At 49.2% G+C, this 10,988-nt stretch overlaps 1 protein-coding gene across 13 annotated transcripts in view; it reads left to right on the plus strand.

The window, feature by feature from the left end:
• Positions 1–10,988, plus strand: part of B4GALT2 (beta-1,4-galactosyltransferase 2) — a 121,677-nt gene that overhangs the window by 100,358 nt on the left and 10,331 nt on the right. For all 13 annotated transcript variants that reach the window (XR_003858927.1, XR_003858926.1, XR_003858931.1 and 10 more), the window contains 3 exons: positions 218–405; positions 7,435–7,557; positions 10,633–10,737. Coding sequence is in view for 1 of the 13 variants with exons in the window: in XM_029618108.1 (XP_029473968.1) it covers positions 218–405; positions 7,435–7,557; positions 10,633–10,737 (416 nt within the window). In the remaining 12 variants the exon portion in view is untranslated. The remainder of the gene's footprint in view (positions 1–217; positions 406–7,434; positions 7,558–10,632; positions 10,738–10,988) is intronic.

Consider the following 10,988-nt stretch of genomic DNA (forward strand, 5'->3'; position numbering starts at 1 on the left):
GACCTGCAATGCGCGCGCCGAGGTCCCCGGCCGCGTAACTTTACTTCTGCAGTGGGTGAGGCGTAAGTTAAAAAATAAAGCAAACTCGGCGGATCTGCGGGGTTTTAAGGGTCGGAGGTAACGGGGGGAGGGAGCAAAGGCTTGGAGGAGCTCTCTCTTAGCTGGAGGAATAGCATCGGCCTGTCCGTAAGGTTCCTTTGTGCCTTCTCCCTCTCAGCACGGCGAGGACACCTTCAATCGAGCTAAGCTGCTGAACATCGGCTTCCTGGAGGCGCTGAAGGAGGAGGCCTACGACTGCTTCATTTTCAGCGACGTCGACCTGATCCCCATGGACGACCGGAACCTCTACCGCTGCTACGAGCAGCCCCGGCACTTCGCCATCGCCATGGACAAGTTCGGCTTCAGGTGAGCTGGGCCAGGCGCCACTTTAAACTCTGGCGGAGGGGGGGGGGGGGGGGGAGAATAAACCTAGAGAAAGCAGCTTGCTGGAAGGAGGAAAGACTGCACTGGCAGAGCCTGCACGGACTGGGCCCGGGCTTCCCCATAGCAGCAGGGCTCTGAGAGTGGTAGAGGTTGGTAGGGCTCTGGGTGACTTTCCAGCTGCACCCTCTCACCGTCAGGAAGAAAATCCCCTCCTGGTCCCCGCAGGTTGAGAATGGGCTGTGCCCTCTTGACCTTACCAGACCCCTCATTAAGCCATGGTGTGACGAGGCCACAAGCAGGAAAGGCAAGGCCGGAGCTGAGGCCGTCCCTTCTCATGATGCAGCTACTGGAGGGGTGAAGCGATTTCTTTCAGAAAAGGGAGCAGATCCGGCCTAGAAGGGACAGAGCAGCCCTGCGCTTCCTTCTGCTGCTGGGAAAGGAACGTGGGCTGTTAATGAGAAGGGAAACTCTAGGACCTGTGCAATTAAGGGCCAGTGAAATGAGCGCTAGCGTTAGAAACATGGAAGATGACGCATCACTTGGTCCCCCCTGCTGTGCTGTCAGGGGTCTCCCTTGATCCGGGGCCTTCTCCCTTCCTCCCCTGGCACTGAGGGCCCTTTGAGTCTTGAATTCTGCCACTGTTTCGGAGTCGGCTCCAGGTGTCCACGAGCCTCTCAGTGGTAAAGTATTTTCTCACGTTCCTTGGGAGCTCCCCTCCCTTCTGCTTCTTATGAAGACCCCTCAACTGCTCCGTTCTGGTTCCTTATTGAAGCCTGTAAAATATTTGAATGTTGCCATCCTATCTCCCTTTTCCCTTCTTCTAGAAAGGTTTGTAAGGGTAGCCTGCAGAGAACTGAAAGATATCCCAGCTATAAACCTGCTGCTGATGCTAGGTTGTCTGCATTTGAACTGACGTGTGCCTTGACAAACAGCGTGCGTGTTAGCTGGACGCCTTCCTAACTGTAGAGGCAACCAAGGGATTCTGCGTCCTTTCCCCCAAGAGCTGCCAAACCTTCCTCATCCTGGTGCTTGGTAGAAGAATCCTGGCCCAGGCCTTGTCTCCTCTATATCACTGCCTGCAGCCCCGGAGTAAGAGAGAATGATCTTTGGGTCGGCCCAATTGCTCCTGCCTACTGGAGGTCCAGTCCTCGCCTCCCCTCTGCTCTCCCTTCCCCTTGTGAGGAATCCCTCTGCTCACGTTTTAGTCAGGATGACTGATAGCCCTTCTAACCTGCTGACAGCTCCATCAGGAAGCCATAACAGCTGCTAATTGGATTTAATTGCCCTTCCAATTAATGTTGTGCAGAGTAAATTTGCAGAGAGCAGTTACAGTGCAAAGTTATAGAAAGCTATTCTCCTTTGTGACAGGATGTTGACTGGAAGATGTGCGTGTTCAGAGTCATTATTATGTGCCACTGTTCTCTCTCTCTCTCTCAGACAAGGCATCAGATTTGGAAAAAGCATCCCCTGCCATTGGTTAGTGACATAACCTTACCTAACCTTTGCCTCTGACAGGCGTTCCAGGCTGTATTGATGTTTGTTGTTGTGTTGGTCAATGTCTTTCCAACCTACACCAACGTATATTGCTGCTGTCTGAATGCTGCAGGTCTGTGCGAGAACCTAAGAAGGCACATGCTGGGTTGGACTCCCGGACCCAACCTCCTGTCTCCGACGCCACGCAGCGAATTCAAATGGGGAGATCCTGCTTATCCAGAGAAAAACACAATGAACAGCTAAAAGAGTGGGCGACGTCATCGGACATCACCGATGTAGAGAAGGCGCTCTCCTCTAGCTCAGAAGGGTTAAAAAGACCTCAACATGCGAGGGAGGTCCCTGTGCTGCTGCCACTGCTCAGACGACCGAGTGTTTTCCAGCTACCTCAATGCGATGACAGATGAATTTTCGCGCTCTCTATACTATTGCTGTCGCCACAATTTTTCGGGGTTTTATTTTTTCCTTTCTCAAGTAAAATTTTATTTTATTTTTTTTTAATTTCATTAATTTTGAGCCCAAAAAAAAATCTTTACATTGTATTTTAGTCTCTTTGCGATGTCAGGGAAGTCGCCCAGGGTGGGGGAAAAGCCCTTAAAGTTACGTGGAAAATGTCACCATGAAACGTGCAGAGCAGGCTCCCGTGATCTGTGTCTCGGGCCGATCCATGAGCCTTCCGGCTGCGGTCCCAGTGGAGGAACGGCACCCGGGGCATGGAGCCGCCTTCTCCTCTTCCTCCATGAAACGAGCGCCAAATAGGTCAGAGTCCGCCTTCCCATGGCGCAGAAAGGAAAGGAAAAACCATCTTCATCGGCGCCGTCTGAGCAGAGAGAGAGCGCCCCGCAGCCTCGGCACACAAGTTGTCAGCACCGCCCCGCCACGATGGAGCACCAAGCGCCCTGCAGACTCCTTGGCGCTGTGAACATGGACGAGCACTGAAGAAGGATGCCAAAGAGGGGGTTAAGTCTTTCTCCTCCTTCGGACCATCCCTCAGACATTGCTCCCAGAACCAGACACCTCTGCAGAGATTCTGCACGGACTCTCTGAAGCCCCATGTGACACGGAGTGGTCAGCGAGCCCCGGCCTGACCTGCAGGAATTACCCGGATCCTAAAGTTAGCCGGCTGTATTCAGCGGTGCTCTGTGCCGCAGCTGCTTAGGACATTTCCAAGGCTGCCACAGGGAAGTCCTTACGGATTTTCACACGACATTGCTGTCTGGATCATGCTAGGTCGTGTCTCAGTGATCAGGCAGTTCTGAGGAACTCGTTTAAGCTGTATTTTTAATATTCATGGTTCTTATGTCTTAATTATAGCAATTATGAATATGCTTTGTTACCTGCCTAGTAATGCTGAAAGGCAGTTTAGAAATACTTTAAATAAATAAAATAATCCTAAGAGCGCCATCGACGTTGTAGACACTTGTAAGGTTGCTCCTGCTCGTTTACCTTTTAGCTATGATCCTTTTACCTATGACTCTGCCTTTTGACTCCACACCTTTTTTTTTTTTTTCTTCATTATCAAGAAGCTGGAGAAATTCGGCCTTTGTTGTCTTATCAGACCGTTCGTTGAGAGCTGCTGAGCCCGGACGTGGGACATGAATGGGATGCTTTGGGTATTTTTCCTGGCATGGATCACTTACGCGAGGCTCACATGTTTCTCTCTGCTGGGGCCGAGGCACTATCCTGCGCTCAGGCTAGCACGCAGGGTAGCCCGTGATTGGACGTGGTGTTGCATCGGTGCCCCCTGCGTTTTCTTTTGCTCTGTGCCTCTGTGGGAGTCCATGGGTCGATGGCTTTGACTGCAGCTTACGGTTCTCGAGTTACCTCCCACCCTGGCGGGCCTGCACCCTGTGATTGTGCGATGCTGCTGTGCATGGGGATTATGTCGGCTTATTCTTGCTACTTGAGCTGCTGAGCTGTGTTTGCGGGATGTGTGTTATCACACTTTTGGCAAATTGCTGTTCTTTTCTTTTTTTTCCCTTAATGTCTTTTTCATCCCTGATGGCGGTTACTGTTTGGGCTGAGTGCTTAGAAAAATCTTATCAAATCTCCGGGCAGATGATCATACAGTTTGCTTTCACTTCTCACTGCCGCCTTTATTCTTCCTTCATCAGCTGGCTATTTTTGTCTGCTTTATGAATGTGCGATCTCAAACCGTAAATTCTCTCGCTCAACGTGCGAGGTAGCTCATCGCCTCTTAAGAGGAAAAGAGTGATGCAGGTGTTTCAGAGGCGAGGGCGCATAACGCTCTCCTGCAGGACAGAGCAGAGTGTTTGAAACTTCAGACTGGCTGGGTAGGATCCATTTACGCTAAAAGTAGAGGGGTTTGTGTGCGCTCCACAAATGCCTGCCCGAGGATGGTTGGTATTGGTGCGGGACATTGTTTCCACACCTTTCATGCTGGTCAGTGTATATCAGCCTCACGTATGTCGTTCTACTTTTTATGCTCAGTTGGAGACCTGTCTTGGCAAGGGATTGGTGTGGCTGATGATTCTTGGTGCTGTCCCGACTTGGATGGGTCTTCTAGGATTATGCATAGTTAGGATTGCAGTCTTGTATTAGTTGGGCTTAGTAATAAATTTCATTTGCAAGCTATTTGAAAGGTGCGCAGTCCCTCTGGGCTAGACTGCACCTGTTTCTCGCTACGTTTTCAGTCGTATGGTTAGAACAAATGATTTTTTTTGTGCTCTCCAGACTCACTTAGTAATAAGTGCTCCAGCAATGTTTTACCTAGTGGGGTTTCCGATCACTCTCCAGTACAGGTGGTGTTTTTACCTAGGGGGTTTACTTCTCCTGGGTGCTTTTGGAAGCTCAGTGTTGCACTGCTTAATGTGGCAGTTTTTGGGGTCCTCGTGGAGCAAATGATGTCTGATTTTTTTGCATCAGATATAAAAAAATCATTCCCCCAGTGGAACTCCACCCATATAACAAAAACGAATGAGATAGAGTTTGGAGTCACTCAGTTAGATGCTCACAGGAAAGAGCTAAAGTGACAGCTTGTTGCCTGGGATAATCATTGCACACCACATCGGCGCATAAACAGCCAGTTTTTTAAAACATTTCTTATGATGCAAATCAATGACTTCCACAGGTAAATGTGGCGGGCAAAATTCAAACAACGGGATGCTGGCCACATGGTGAACTGGCGTCTTCCTCAGAGGATGCCGCACCCGCACGCGCTTTCACGATACCACTGAATGCGCGTCCATTTTAAAGCCCCAGCCATGCTGTCCGGTGAACCAATCAGCATTAAGTAGCTGTAACGAGAGGCCAATCAAAGTCCAGAGTTTGCAGACCGTGAACATGCCTATGGTTATAAGAAGACGAGAAAAATGAAATGAGAGAAGCGCAGCCTGCCTCTTCCATCCGTCCATTCATTGGGTGCTACTCTTCTCTGCAGCTGAGGAAAGCGTCTCCAGGCAGGAATTACCTGTTCCAAATACAAGCGCTGGTGATCTTTAGCATTACCTCCCCTTGGATGAGTATTTCCCAACCTTTAAAGTAGTGATTAGAGGTTGCATTATGGTTTTCCTAAAAAAAACAACCTCAGGCTGCAGAGACAACCAGCATTAGGAAGCAGAATTAATATCCTGCAGGCTGAGCCATAAGCGAACTTGCTTAGCTAAAATACATACGTCTCTAACTAAGGCAAGGGAAGAACTCAGAATCCTACAGGGAGCTGCAATAGAGAAAATATATTCTTTTCTAGACAAAAGTTCTGTGTCCATGGGGATAAACCGGGTAAGCTTTTGGCTGGTTTAATTCAGGCAACAACCTGTAGTTAGTAAGGTGAGGAATGCAGGCATTTCGTAGGCTTTTCAGCAATATTCCGCTGCAGAAGAATAATTATCTTAGTACCGTGCCATTACCCACCCTTACTAATGTACAGAAAGCTACATTGCAGACTCCTGTTACCTTGCTTGAAGTCCAGCAGGCTACTTTCAGTCTCCCTGGGCCTGGACCCTGATGTCTATAAGAAGGTTTGCTCTTACTGTCAACTCGTCTTGGTTTGTATAATTACGTCCAACTACATCCGCAGATGGGTGGACGTTTTGCTGCTAATGTTATTGTTCTTCCCAAAAAAAGATATGGATCTGCTCGATTGTGGCCCATTTCCTTGATAAACGTAGACGTGAAATTCCTGGCCAAGATACTACAGTTCAGGCCCGCTTGAACATTTCCTTCCTTGTTGGGTACATTCAGATCAAGCAGGGTTTGTTGAAGACGTTTCCACTGCTAACTCCAGATGTTTGTCTAATCTTATTAGCTGGGTAGGCAGAAGGTAAATTCCAGGTTTGATATGGTCATTAGTTGCGGAAAAAGCCTTTCTTTTCTGTGCTGGAAAGGTTTCCTTTTCCTAGTGCCTTCATAGACTGGGTTAAGGCTCTTTATTTTGGACCCTGGTTACCCATCCGTGCTCCTTCGAGCGTCCTCTCTCAACATTGTTATTTCATTTGGTTATTGAACCTCTGGCCCAGCTGATTAGACAAACTTGCAACCTGCAGGGGCTTCGTGCTGACGGTTTCTAGCACAAGATGTCTTTCTATGCCGATGTCTAATCCCCACAGCTCAGCACGCTCTCCTCCCCCCGCTCCTACACTTCTTGGTGACACTATGAGCTTCTCGTTACTAAATCTGAGCGGTTCTGCCTGGCTCCTCAAAGTCCAGGTTGGAAAAAATAAAATAGATGTCAGATGTCCAAGTATGTTTACAAATTTATTGATAAAAATTGAATAAAAGTAGCCCAACTCCGGCCGAGTTTCGCCTCAGCGTGGCTGCCCCAGGGGCTATAAAACATGGACATGAATACATAATAAATAGAAAATTAAGAACAGCAGCCCCTGAGGCAGCCACAGTACAACTCGAGATAGCCACGGAGGTCACGTTCTGAAAGGTCTCTGCTGGGCAGACTGGGTGGCCGTTGTGGTCTTTATCTGCCATCGTGTTTAGTGTGCACCGATGTATAATCAGAATGAGAATTTGACTGACTGTGCCAAGTGGCTTGGGAAGTTTCTGTAGGACTGAAGATTTAAGGTTGCAATATAGAGACTCTTTAGGTAAGAGAATAAAATAGAATATCATCTTTTCTGTTTTGTCAACCCTGAGGTGAGAGAGTGAAGAACGTAGCTGTTGAGCAGGTCTAACTTACCCGGTTAACTTAACCAGATAAATCCGAATATCAGCACTTACCTGGCTAGGTTTAGCGGATAAGTGATTACTCCCCACAATGCTAATGTCCCACCCATCTCTTAGCCAGATGAGGAGCTGGATATTCAGCCGCTGTCCCTTAGCAGGAGAGGTAGCGCTGAATATCGGCCTATGGGACGGCATAAGGAAACCCGCGTTCATAATTCTGACAGTGAATTTCCAACTTGCACTCTCGCTGGGGTATGGTGAAGAGAAATATTGCCAGTAGAGCCCTGAGGTGGAATTACAGTCACGTTACAGCTGTGTGGGAGGCAGTGTTGGCTTCACGTGGCCCTGAACCTTTGTGACGGACGATGTTTTTGTCCATTATAGGTTGCCGTACGCAGGTTACTTTGGTGGAGTATCCGGCTTGAGCAAAGCTCAGTTCTTAAAGATCAACGGCTTCCCAAATGAATACTGGGGCTGGGGAGGAGAAGACGATGACATTTATAACAGGTGGGTGATTGAGATGGTAAGGTCCGGGATACTGATGGAGATGATGATATCTCTTACAGCAGGGGGGACGCAGGAATCTGATGGGGGTGGGGAGTGATGATATTAATAACAGGAGGGTGATTGAGACGGTAAGGTCCGGGATACTGATGGAGATGATGATTTCTCTTACAGCAGGGGGGACGCAGGAATCTGATGGGGGTGGGGAGTGATGACATTAATAACAGGAGGGTGATTGAGACGGTAAGGTCCGGGATACTGATGGAGAGGATGATATCTCTTACAGCAGGGGGACGCAGGAATCTGATGGGGGTGGGGAGTGATGACATTAATAACAGGAGGGTGATTGAGACGGTAAGGTCCGGGATACTGATGGAGATGATGATATCTTTTACAGCAGGGGGGACGCAGGAATCTGATGGGGGTGGGGAGTGATGATATTAATAACAGGAGGGTGATTGAGACGGTAAGGTCCGGGATACTGATGGAGATGATGATATCTCTTACAGCAGGGGGGACGCAGGAATCTGATGGGGGTGGGGAGTGATGACATTAATAACAGGAGGGTGATTGAGACGGTAAGGTCCGGGATACTGATGGAGATGATGATATCTCTTACAGCAGGAGGACGCAGGAATCTGATGGGGGTGGGGAGTGATGACATTAATAACAGGAGGGTGATTGAGACGGTAAGGTCCGGGATACTGATGGAGATGATGATATCTCTTACAGCAGGAGGACGCAGGAATCTGATGGGGGTGGGGAGTGATGACATTAATAACAGGAGGGTGATTGAGACGGTAAGGTCCGGGATACTGATGGAGGTGATGATTTCTCTTACAGCAGGGGGGACGCAGGAATCTGATGGGGGTGGGGAGTGATGACATTAATAACAGGAGGGTGATTGAGACGGTAAGGTCCGGGATACTGATGGAGATGATGATATCTCTTACAGCAGGGGGGATGCAGGAATCTGATGGGGGTGGGGAGTGATGACATTAATAACAGGAGGGTGATTGAGACGGTAAGGTCCGGGATACTGATGGAGATGATGATATCTCTTACAGCAGGGGGGACGCAGGAATCTGATGGGGGTGGGGAGTGATGACATTAATAACAGGAGGGTGATTGAGACGGTAAGGTCCGGGATACTGATGGAGATGATGATATCTCTTACAGCAGGAGGACGCAGGAATCTGATGGGGGTGGGGAGTGATGACATTAATAACAGGAGGGTGATTGAGACGGTAAGGTCCGGGATACTGATGGAGGTGATGATTTTTCTTACAGCAGGGGGGACGCAGGAATCTGATGGGGGTGGGGAGTGATGACATTAATAACAGGAGGGTGATTGAGACGGTAAGGTCCGGGATACTGATGGAGATGATGATTTCTCTTACAGCAGGGGGACGCAGGAATCTGATGGGGGTGGGGAGTGATGACATTAATAACAGGTGGGTGATTGAGACGGTAAGGTCCGGGATACTGATGGAGATGATGATATCTCTTACAGCAGGGGGACGCAGGAATCTGATGAGGGTGGGGAGTGATGACATTAATAACAGGAGGGTGATTGAGATGGGGAGGGCAGGGGGAGGAAAGTGGATGGGGGAAACGAGATGATCCCATGTACTAGAGGTGGATGATGGAGAAGGTGAGATCCAGGATATAGGAGGTAACGATCTTTCTTCTGCAGACTGATAGAAACTCTAATGAAGATGATTTTGTTGGGTTTTTTTCTCATCACAATGGGGCCGATGCAATAATGTTCGCTGAAAGCGGGCGCTGAAAAGTCAGCGCCCACTTTCTTAATGCACGCATGGCGCCCGCAAGGGGGGGGGTCGCCATGCAATATGTAAATTAGGGGGTCACGCTAGGAAGGAGGCGCTAGGGTCGATTGCGTGATCTTAGCACCTCCTGGCTAGCACGACCCCGCCGCGGCTGCCAGTTATGAAGACCAACGCCGGTGTCTGCCAAGTTATTTTATTTTATTTTTTTTACTTTTACCTGCGCTCAGCACATTTATCTTTTTTGCATGCGGAGTGAATGAGTAATAGGCTGTGATGCATTTGCATGTGATGAGCCCTATCTCATTCACTCTGCGTTGGGCGCGCGTTAAATAGGCGCTAATCTCCCTATTACATTAGGGGGTGGATCAGCGCCTATTTATCCTGCGCCTGACTGCGGGTTATACAGTGCGCTCGGCTGACCGCACTGTAGTGCATCGGCCCCTTTATATATTAAAATTTCGGAAGTAAATCATCGTGAGGGACTGCCACAGATGTGTCTCACTTTGGGTGGCTAAAATGAATCACTTGCTCTCCCTGCAATGTTGTTGCTCTTTCTCTGAAGAGAAGGTGAGCCCCCCCCAGTCCCACTGACGGGTGATATCATCCAGTGGTGCTGCCATGAAACGTCCACTTCCAGCTGCACGGCCGTTTTCTGCTGAGAGCAAAGGATGTGTCTCTTCCTCAGCTAACCAGAGAACCATGTCCATTACTGCCAGCAGCTGGGCAAGGACCGTGATGGCTTCCACTGCAGCATCTGCTCTGCGATGTCGCCTGCTGCCATCAAGATCTGCAATTGTACTCATTGCCAAAGTGATACCTGCAGGGGTCAGGGCAGCACAAACCAACCTGAACTTCCAAGGGCTGAAGATGCCCCCAGGCCGATTCAGTCATTCCACCTGCGTAACTCCTCTTCTTACCTCACATAGACCCCCAACTGAGCCTTTAAAAATGTACCCCAAAGTGGTTACAAAACGAAATAACATTATGGGGTACAGAAGGACAAACACCGAGAGAATCTCAGATTCCGTCCCTCGTCAGATTCCGTTTCTGGCCTGCCGCAGATTTTGCTGCCCTGGCTGCTGTTTCTCCTCTTTTCCCCCAGGACTACAGGGAGTTCTTCCTGGGAAACCTGCATCTCTTTGGTTTTTGCTCGTCACAGGAGGAAGTGCATTCCTGTTTCTGCTTCTTCAGTGTTGCATTGAATACAGGAACTGGATTCTTCAGTTTTTCACTTTTTTCTCTCCTTTTTCTCTCCTGCTTCCCACTTCTCACCATCTCTCTGTCTCAGGATAACCTTAAATGGAATGAAAGTTTCCCGGCCCGACATCCGGATTGGGAGGTATCGGATGATCAAACATGAGCGGGACAAGCACAACGAGCCTAACCCTCAGAGGTGAGTGATTCTGTCTCAGCTTGCCAGGCCTCAGGCTGCTGCCATGCATCACCTTTCAGAGGTTTGCATGTCTGTCTGTCTGTCTGTCTCTCCTTTACCTTAGGCCAGCATGAGTGGGATCAGAATCCCAAAAACACTGAATCTCTTTGAGGTGTAGAACCCAACTCTCCCCGCCTAGGGCCCGTTGTTTGGGTTCAGGCTGTCTCCCCCCTTCTGTTACGAACAGCACTGTATTGTTGCACCTGTTGGCA

Source organism: Rhinatrema bivittatum, chromosome 10 (assembly GCF_901001135.1).
Source record: "Rhinatrema bivittatum chromosome 10, aRhiBiv1.1, whole genome shotgun sequence".
NCBI lineage: Eukaryota > Metazoa > Chordata > Amphibia > Gymnophiona > Rhinatrematidae > Rhinatrema > Rhinatrema bivittatum.